The sequence below is a fragment of the Epinephelus moara genome, chromosome 10 (assembly GCF_006386435.1).
Source record: "Epinephelus moara isolate mb chromosome 10, YSFRI_EMoa_1.0, whole genome shotgun sequence".
Taxonomy (NCBI): domain Eukaryota; kingdom Metazoa; phylum Chordata; class Actinopteri; order Perciformes; family Serranidae; genus Epinephelus; species Epinephelus moara.
Genome location: NC_065515.1, coordinates 29,918,975 through 29,929,320, shown reverse-complemented (window position 1 = coordinate 29,929,320; position 10,346 = coordinate 29,918,975). Strand labels below are relative to the sequence as shown.

Genomic DNA, 10,346 nt, shown 5'->3' with positions numbered 1-10,346 from the left:
GCAAGCCTAAGACGTGGTAAGATACGATATTCCTCACTATATGAAGTGACTGATAACAAGATCTGTATAATGGATTGTAAAGAAATTCATCAGGATTTTATTTGGTAGGCAATTGATCTGTATTTATCGTGTGATGGGATGACAGCACAATGATGTGTGTGGTATCACTGGAAAGCTCTGCTCCTGCGCTTTCATGTGATATGTGTGCCATTTCTGTGCAACCCTGCATTTGCGAGTAATCCGTCCAAGAGTAATGTGTGTGCAGAGCTGTATGAAAGCTCTGTTATATATCATTTTAGTGTAACTATATCATTTTTTTTTCGCTGTGAAAACAACACAAAGCTACGATTCCGCGTTCAAACAGTGTTCAATTGTTTGAACACTGTGCAGGCAACTCGTCTGGGGGGTTCCATAATGTTTAGCCATCTTGAGAATACATCCACCAGCAAGGGACATACAGCCCTGCATTCAGCATTTTCGTTGAGAGCCAGGCCAGTGCTGCGTGACTGAGAAGCCGAAGGAGAGTAGCAAGAGACACTTCGCTACTGCAGCATAACAAAGTCCCACTCTTTGAGCATAATGCAGGATCATGCATATGCAGCATCACGGGAGACGGAATCCTCGTTGCCAAGAAAGCACAAAGGAAATCAAAAACGAATTCAAAACACGAGGGTGGCTAACAGCCAACAGCGGCACTGGCCTGTGATTGCATTACCTTTCTCCTTCAGCAGCTCTCTCCACCTGGGAAAGGCTACCCCTCGTTTTTTGAATTCGCCGGTCACGTTGCCTTTTCGATTCCCTTTTGCGCTTTCTTAGTAGCAGCGCTGCTAACAGCGGCTAACAGTTGTCAGCGGCGCAGTGAGGCGAGGAGAGGGATGAGGTGTGTGAGGTTGAGCCACTTGTCAGTCAGTCAGTACTCCATCAAGCATTGGATGACATGGCTTTATCTATGTTATCATGTTATCATGTTACACAGCGGCTACCGTTGTTGCAATGTGCGTTTGAAACAGTGAGGCGCTAGAGTGCGCTATCCGTTTGAATGCAATATATGATGTCAACGTTAGATGGGAGAAAATCCTACACGCTGTGGCTTTAAGGTGAGAGAAAAATCATGATCTTTTGGTTAAATTCAGGAAAAGTATCCAGGGATTAGTGACACAATGTGTTTATTAACATTTAACAGAAACCACAATATTTCCTAACCTTAACCAAAGTGCTTACATTGCCTAAACCAAAGCACATGCTGGACTCAGGATGTTGACCCTGACTCTGGTGTTGAAGACCTGTGCTTCCAGGAAGTGATTATGTTTGACACCACAATTTAAACAGGGGAAAACTAATTAGTAACATGTTAAATATTTTCAAGGAGAACTTTAACAACAAAATACATAAACTTCAACACAGACAAAAATAGATATATGGATGGGGATATCATAAAGTATCGATGTGTCATATCTGGTGTTGATGGCGATGCAACATGTGCCAATACCAAGTGGAATAAATCAGCAGAATGTAAAGGTAAGGAGAAAGTCAAAGAAGATGAAAAGGATATGTTTAAATTTCTTTTAAGCCCACCTTAGCACAGTACTCACAAACAATATATAGGTTGAAAGAGATATGGGTCACCACTGTATTCACTCCTCCTCTCCATACTGGTCATAAAGACATCACTGTAAAAAGATGGGGGACAAAATCCACAGTCACTGCTTTGTGTAAAAATGCATTTTTGAGTTATAGGTTATGCACCAAACAACACTATGCATAACAAAACATGAGAAAAATAAAACATGCTTGGGGATGATTAAAGAGTTTTACTGCAAAAACCAGACGGTGTCTGAGAACTGGATGCTTGATTTACACACACTGCTTGTTGAGATGTGATGCTGAACACAGAAATTTTCTCCCACAGCTCCCACTGAGGAACAGTGACGCTGATTTTGTTGGAGGTCTAAAGAAGTCATTTTGCATCGGTTGTTTGGAGAAAGAAAAGTGCATTTGTTGTCTGCATTATTCACACTGATGAGTCATTTGATACACAATACATGATCATGATACATAGAAGTGTTGGACAGTGAATTACTTTATCAATCATTTGTGTAATAAAGTGATCTGAAATGATACAGCTTTGCCATATTGAATAAAAGATACGGAAATTACAAAGCCTTTTTTATTGTTATTATCATTATTATGAAAACCAGGCCTATGATGACTAAATATATGAAGTTTAAAAAGTTATGGGGGAGGCATTTAGAGCATTTAGAGTGTGAAAGTGTGTCGAGTTGTGTGTTGGTGCAGAATTTCATAAATAGTTCTAAAAAGGCAAAATTAAGTTTTATGAGTGCAAAAGAAGAAGAAAAAGAGCTTTCTTAAAATCACAGAACCCATCAACTCGTAGGAATAAACATACAGCTTGTAAGCAAAGTTTCAAAAGTGGCTCCAGGTTTTCTAAACTAGGTTTCATCTCGGAAGAAAATATTTTGTGTCATCTCTCTCAGTAGTGTTTCGCAGTAAGAGTTACAGTGACAAATACAGTAATTAACATAAAGAAATGTCCCAATATGTGCTTACAACGATCGTATCGTTTATCATACTGTTTATTGCAGGTATCAAATGGTGAGTAAGTTTGACACCAGGACTTGTTTGCTGGACAAATGGATCAATCACGTGCCAACATGTGAACATAAGTCTTTGTATCAATTAGCAATTTTGATCCAAGTCCTGTCAATCACTATCAACTTTAAAGCTATGCTGGAACATTTTGCTCAGAGAAAGTTTTTATTTTATTGAAGTACAATATGCTGACTTTTCAGCATCTCAGCTGCAAAGTCAGAGGAGCTCTTACAGGCACCCCTGGTCCGGGTAATAAAAGTCAAAGGTGTGGACTCAAGTCACAAATTTGATGACCTTCGACTTGGACTTTAACACCAATGATTTGTGACTTTACATGGACTTGAGCCAATAGACTTCAAAATACTAGATGCCTTCCCCTGAGCCCAAAGATTAAAAATAAAAGTGTGTCACAAGTATATTCCTTTTCCCAATCAACTCACATTAACACTACTGATTCCCAGCAGTCGACAGTTAATTTCTCAAATCTACTTTGTCTGAACCAATCTGACAGCATCCATACCAGTCAAGTTGCAGGAGTGAACCATGAAGAGCATTACAACAGCATTATAACATTACGCTGCTCAGTGTCAGTTGGAAAAAAAATGATACCAAAGTAATTTCATTTACATACAACAACTACGCAGTGGTCAACAAAAAACAAATTTGAGTATGTAAACGTGGGGGTCAGAAATTACTGACAGAGAAGAAAAGCTCCCAAATAACTTGTTTTAAGAAATACAATTTTTTAAAGCATTCTTGAGTTTTGTAAATTTAATATATTACGACTCTGTTGATAAAATGGTTTTACATTTGGTGAAAAGTCACAATATGACTTCTTTAAGACTCAAAACTTAAAGTGTAGGACTTGGGACTTGATTTGAGACTTGTCAGTCTTGACCCAGGACTTAAGTGCAAAGAATACTTCACCCACAAAATGATCATTTCTCATTGGTTGGCTAAAGGGGTTTAGTTGGCACACAGCTGTTTTCTGGTCTTTGCTTCTTTGCTTTCTTGAGCTGCACTAGTCACAATTTTTAAGTTTTATACTATCAAAAGTAATCTGTGGACTAAACATATTAAAAAGCTATATTAGAGATATTGGAAATGTGATACTTCTAGTTAATAGACAAAGGAATCCACTACATTTTGATATAAGATTTAAAAATCATGATTGATGGTAGTTAGCTAACATTACAAAGTTGGGTCAAATGTGCATGGGGTTGTGTGGCACACTGACTTGGGGGTTGGTTGACACGTGCTAACCTACTGTACAATTAAGAATTGTTATATTCTTTCATTATCTGTAACAGCTGAGCCTACTCAGGGTTGTGGGTCAGCTGAAGCCTATCCCACCTGATATTGGGCGAGAGGCAAGGTACACCCAGCAAAGATCCAGGGTTGCTTTCTTGACCTGCACTCATCTACTATGTTAAGGGGTGGCAGTAGCTCAGTCCATAGGGACTTGGGTTGGGAACCAGAGGGTCACCAGTTCACCTCCTGGGCCGCTCGGAGCGCCTGTCATGGGCAGCCCACTCTGACATCTCTTCACGTAGTGCATGTATAGGTCCAGTTTGTGCATGTGCGTGTTCGGACCTGTGTGTAATTGACAAACAGAGTGAAAAATTGAATTTCCCCTCGGGCATTAATAAAGTATAAAAAAATTAAATAAGGTCGCATTTTGTGACCTTACAGCACCAGTGCACCTTGCAAATATTATTGATATATGAACTGGAGAATTNATTGACAAACAGAGTGAAAAATTGAATTTCCCCTCAGGGATTAATAAAGTATATAAAATTAAATAAAAAATTTTTTTTTTAAAAAACATCCAAAGGTCACTTTTTTTTAGCATATTTGAACATTTTGGGGGAAGTTTTCCTCCCAATATGTAGCGTAGTTACTGCCTTGCCAAACCACGACTATTTAGTCGCATTTTGTGACCTTACAGCACCAGTGCACCTTGCAAATATTATTGATATATGAACTGGAGAATTGTTAGTTTGTTTCCTACTGACGTAAATAAATCCTCACGTTTAATGTGCGCAGGCCGCGCGGGGCACGTGTTTCCGTATCTGCAGAGCTCCAGATATAGCCCCAAACTTCTACACAGTAATTCAAATAAGGCAGTACAAGTGATGAGTACAGAATGTGCAGCGATTTATGTTCCAGTATGTGTTTTGTTTTCCCCATAACTGCAATGCACTTGGCCAGCTTTGTTCTTACATAATTGATCTGAGGTTACCAGCAGATTTTGTTGTCTAAAATCACACCCAGAAATTTAGTTTCATAGACTCTTTCCACATTAACATTATCAACTGTCATCTGTATTTTTGTGCCTGTACTGCAGTTTCCAAACAACATAAATTTAGTTTTGTTCAACTTTAAACACAGTTTATTTATGCGAAACTGTTATTTTAATTTACTAATTTCTGTCATGACGTCCTCCAAAACTGCTGCAGATTTTCCTCAGAACAAAGAGCACTAGTGTCGTCTGTGAATAAAACTAATTTTAATTTTCTGGACACCATACATATAATTCATATACAACATACACAGTTTTGGACCTAATAATGACCCCTGTGGGACCCCAACAGTTACGTCTAGGTATGATATGTAGTCACCCATTTGCACAAAGTGCTGCCTGTGTCCCATGTAGCTTTTTACCCAATCCAACACAACCCCTCTATCTAATACCATATCTTTCCAGTTTTTTGAATTGTATGTCATTGTTTATGGTGTCAATGTTTTTTTTTAATCTATAAAAACTCCAACTTCATAATTTTTGTTGTCAGTACAACCAGTAATTTTGCCATTGATGTTGATCTGTTTGCTCTAAACCCATATTGACTGAGAGCAAATGATACTTTTCAATTAATTGATCCAACCCCCTAATAAACAGTTTTTCTAATATTTTAGAGAACTGGAGTAATGATATAGGCCTGTAGTTGGTGAAATGATGTTTTTCCCTAGCTTTATATAATGGAATAACTTCAGCAGTTTTCATTTTTTGTGGAAATGTACTGGTTGAGAATGATAGGTTACACACGTAAGTTAGTGGGTTTGCAATTCTGTCAATGATTTTCTTGATTAACGTCATATCAATTCCATTCCAATCAGTAGATGTTTTATTCTTACATTTGTTTACTATAACTATGGTTTCTTTTGTTTCCACAGCATAGAGATAGATAGAGCTTGGATTTCTTTCCATTTAGTTTTCAACAACCTTCCCCTCTTTTGGATGCTTTCCCTGATTTTTCAGCCAACTTTGGACTAACATTGACAAATCATTAAACCCACCAACCACCTCATTCATATTATTTAAGGACTTGTTATTATCAATAAAACGTTCAGGATGAATTTTGTTGGTTGAACTGTTGAAGTGGTTGAAGTGTTCCTAATAATACTGTTTAATATTGGGGTGGCAGTAGCTCAGTCCATAGGGACTTGGGTTGGGAACCGGAGGGTCGCCTGTTCAAGTCCACGTCTGGACCAAAATATGGAGCGTGGACTGGTGGCTGGAGAGGTGCCAGTTCACCTCCTGGGCACTGCTGAGGTGCCCCTGAGCAAGGCACCAAACCCCCCAACCTCTCGGGGCGCCTCACCAAGGGCAGCCCCCTCACTCTGACATCTCTCCACTTTGTGCATGTATAGGTCCTGTTTGTGCATGTGTGTGTCTTTCAGACCTGTGTGTAATTGACAAGCAAGAGTAAAAACATTGAATTTCCCCTCAGGGGGATTAATAAAGTAAATAAACTTAAACTATATTCCATATGTCTTAAATATTGTTTTTGTGATCCTCTATTATTTGGGGATAATAATCAATTATGTAACTTTATTAATTAACCCACACAAGCAATTTCAACTCAATATGCACATCATCTATTGTGAATATCATTCTGTTAATATTTCTGTATTGTAGACACACCAGGAATAAAACATACACACCAGGAATAAAAAGGAAAGAGAAAACAGTGAACCTGAAAATACACCATCACAAAGTCTGATAATAAAATGCTTTTAGCCAAACAATTTTTGGCCTTTTATTAATTGTTGGTTTTGATCTTTTCATGGAATTTCTTGTCCCATTTTTCCCCATTTGTAAAAAACAAAACAAAACAAAAAAAATCATCAGACTCGTCTTTTAAATATTTTAGAGTAAATACTTTTCAAAACTCAACCAAAACTACATGTTTTAGTGGCCTAAACCCACCAACATGTGAAACACAGGCCAGAAACCGTTCTCACATTTAAAAGTCCTGTGCTTTGTCCGTCCAACCATTCATCCTGACGTCCTCCATAGGACTTCTATACAGAACATCTCACTTCCTGAACTGACCGAACATTGCCAGGAGGCTTCATCTAGGCAGTTATCAATAATTGCAGGCCAAAAATGTTTAACAAAGATTATTTATAACTGTAAATTCATTTTAACTGTTTAAACTGTTGCCTGAGAACAGTCATTTGCAATTTATTATGAATTAGACTGATGGGATACTGAACAAATATGCTGTGTGCACAAAGGATGCTGTATGTGACTTCTGGAAGTTCCAGTATTGCAAACAGTGTTGCAATGTGACCTGCGTTGTACAGGCCCACTGGGCAGTCCATGTTGTGAACCTTGGAGCACCCTGAGGACTCAAACACACAGGAATTCTGCTCAGAAAACGACGTTTGTCAAAGGACCATGAGATTGTTTGTAATCCTTCTGTTTCTCCAACTGTGGGGGAATGTGGAAATGTCTTCATCACAGAATGGTAAGTAGGAGTGTTATTATTTAGCTTTGTGGAGATACAGTGTTTGGAGTAAACAAACGGTACTGTATGCATAAAGACTTATATGAAAACTGCATGTTTTGATTTTATAATACTGGTATTATATTCTGTTTTCATATGACTCTAAAAATTGGATGGATATGTCATTAACACTGACTACTGTAAAGTGAATGTTTTGCAGTTTAGGTGGAGGCCACTGTCTGTGACAACAAATGTTTTGCAGTTTAGGTGGAGGCCACTGTCTGTGACAACATGCTGTCGTATCATCTTAATTAACTGTTTGGCATTTTATAGACAATTTACAGACAATTCTTGTATTTATTTTTATTTTTGTTATGAGTGACCATATGACCTTGCACGTTGTTGTAATGTCTTTGTCATGCTTTTTTCTTTAACTTTGTTTATGAGGATTTTTATGAATTAATGCCAAGCAGCAACCTCAGGCGATGTAGTTCCTCTAATTGCCACTTGAGGTTGACTTCAGAAGTGAGTCAGTTACTGTAGAAATAAATATGTTCACAGCCTGGTACAAAAAATGGTTCTGGTCTCTACAGGTAATTTCCCCGTTCATGACAACTGTGACAGGTGTGACAACTGTGCAGGGGAGGGGCATTGTTTGTATAACTCACCCATTTATATTCTGTTAAAGCTTAAAGTTACACATAATTAAGGGTGGGGGCACTTTCAGTGACAGGCTGTCTGCCAATAGTGTCCTTGGCTTCTCAGTCAGATCCGCCTTCTCGTTCAAATATGGTCACTTCTGGCTCCGAACTTGAGGCGTCAAAATGGGAGTCCACAACCCAGTGGGTGATGTCACAGTTGCCACTTCCATTGCTTTACACAGTCTATGGTTAATGCATGTTATACATGAATCCCTCCATTTAAACACACAAATTGGTTGAGTCAAAATAATAATCAGATGTACACCACCTGCGTAAGAAGATGCATTGTGTCAAAATGCTGTACCTGGTGAAGATGATGTAACTGAAGCGATGTTCATGTACATGATAATTATTTTGGGAGTCCTTCAGTGCTGTTGACATCCTGTAATTATACAGTTGTGTTCGATGTCCGGCTCCCTCCCATCCCTTTGTCCATTTGTATATGATGAAATCTAGTGGTGTGGTGGTAGTCGATGAGGGATGAGGTGATCGTACCTGTCTACCTGTGTATACCCTCCACGCCCTTTGATACATTCAATATAAGACTGCAGAGCTTTTCTTATCATGTTCCATGTTTTTGTCTCTAAGCATGTTCGAAGCTTCCAGATGTTCCTCACGCCCAGGTGTCAGATCAGCACGGCAGTACCAAGAAGGAGACCTGATACAGTTCACTTGTAAACCTGGTTATACTGCATCAGTTCCAGCCATGAAATATTTATGCATGAGCGAGGGCTGGCGGGCAGTTCGTCAAGGAACATGCTACTGTAAGTTGACTGTCTGTATGTTCTACTCTTTCACTACAGACTGAGAGACTTCTGTTGTTGCTAATCATGTAGCAGGATTGCAGTCATCTGTTTACACTGTCGTAAAATGCCTTTAGTTAGATTTTAAAGATCCATCACCATGTTAGAGTGTTCTTGGGGGGGAAAAGTAAGTCCCTTTCACACGCAGGATTAATTACGTAAATATGTCGCAATTTTAATCTGAACAAGCCCCTCAGTTGTTTTTCAAGAAGTTGCGTTGACAATATGACTATGTCTGACCTAGTAACATTTCCGTGTACTTTCTTCATAGCTCAGAGGTCATTTGACTTATCATTGACTCAGTTTTACTTGTAAACAATTAATTGTTGAAAGTTGAAGATGACAACAACAATATATCATTTTGAAATGTGGTAAGTCTAAAGGATCTCAGTGGCACTACCTTCCTTTCTCTGTTGCAACCCTACTCTGTGATGTTGGCTAATAAAATGGGAGTATTTACACCACAGTGATGTTGACAGGTTTTCGGTGTAGTGAGTCCTTGGCACCCAATGGTGGTCATTTCAGTGGGTCTCAGGGAAACTGTGTTGGTCCCCAATAACTATTATGTGTTTTGACAAATTGTAGTGTTAAACTCGAGTTTGATGTTATATAGTTCTAATTATGATTTTATTCATGTATGTTGATGTTGATTGTGATATGTGGTAATCCAAAACATTTAAATTAGATATTGTATAAATTTAATAGTTCGACATTTTGCAAAATATGCTTATCCTCTTTGTACTGACTACGTTTTCCTGTCACTCATTGAGACTGTGAACAAAACAAGACCTGGTCTTGCGCAAGACATCTGCGCAAATGGTGAGAAAATGGTGGCTGCTGGTGAGAATATTTTTCAACACAGCACGGGGCGGGACGGTAAAGCATCATTAGTCATTCAATGTTGGGAACGTTATTGTAAAAAAGTAATTAGTTATAGTTACTTGTTACTTTCCCCAAAAAGTAACTGAGTTAGTAACTGAGTTACTGCACTATAAAAGTAACTAATTACCAGGAAAAGGAACTATAGTGTTACTTTTTTATAAAATGCTCAAATATGTCAAATTGCTTGGACACACCCCCTTAATGGAACTGTATGTAATGAAACTCAACTGTGTCTAATGAAACTCAACACTGAATATGTTAAATAAATGAAATTAACACTTAACAGAATAAATCATTATTATGAAACATTGCACACTTATCTACACTGCATTGTTGTGTGGGACAACGTAACAGACGCAGACAAATTCAGTCTTATACAGTGGAACACCAGAACACAATAGATGGTTTAGAACTTGAGACATTTATTGCACAGGCCACAGGCCGCTGGTATGCTGGACAAGATCTGAATGATGAATCTGCACACTGCCTTTGAATCGTCCCCCTCTTGAAGTCAGATCTTTTAATCCTCTCTCTTTCTACAAATCTTTATTGTATTCTGTCCATATTTCGCCCCGCGCAATTTAAATGTGAAAAGTCTCATTGACTGACCGTCACCT

General features: G+C 38.5%; 2 protein-coding genes across 6 annotated transcripts in view; both read left to right on the top strand.

Moving 5' to 3' along the window:
* The window catches only part of LOC126396772 (complement factor H-related protein 4-like), a 53,209-nt gene that overhangs the window by 33,019 nt on the left and 9,844 nt on the right, over window positions 1-10,346 (top strand). Inside the window, exon 1 of one of the 2 annotated variants that reach the window (XM_050055069.1) lies at window positions 7,211-7,364. The exons of the other annotated variant lie outside the window; for it this stretch is intronic. Within the exon in view, the coding sequence (XP_049911026.1) occupies window positions 7,295-7,364 (70 nt within the window). The 5' untranslated portion in view covers window positions 7,211-7,294. Of the gene's footprint in view, window positions 1-7,210; window positions 7,365-10,346 lie in introns of those variants that run through there. 2 annotated transcript variants of the gene reach the window in all.
* Window positions 1-10,346, top strand: part of LOC126396768 (coagulation factor XIII B chain-like) — a 25,334-nt gene that overhangs the window by 8,646 nt on the left and 6,342 nt on the right. For 2 of the 4 annotated variants that reach the window (XM_050055061.1, XM_050055060.1), the window contains one exon: window positions 1,910-2,160. The exons of the other annotated variants lie outside the window; for them this stretch is intronic. In XM_050055061.1, coding sequence (XP_049911018.1) covers window positions 1,910-1,929 — 20 coding nt within the window. In that variant the 3' untranslated portion in view covers window positions 1,930-2,160. Of the gene's footprint in view, window positions 1-1,909; window positions 2,161-10,346 lie in introns of those variants that run through there. 4 annotated transcript variants of the gene reach the window in all.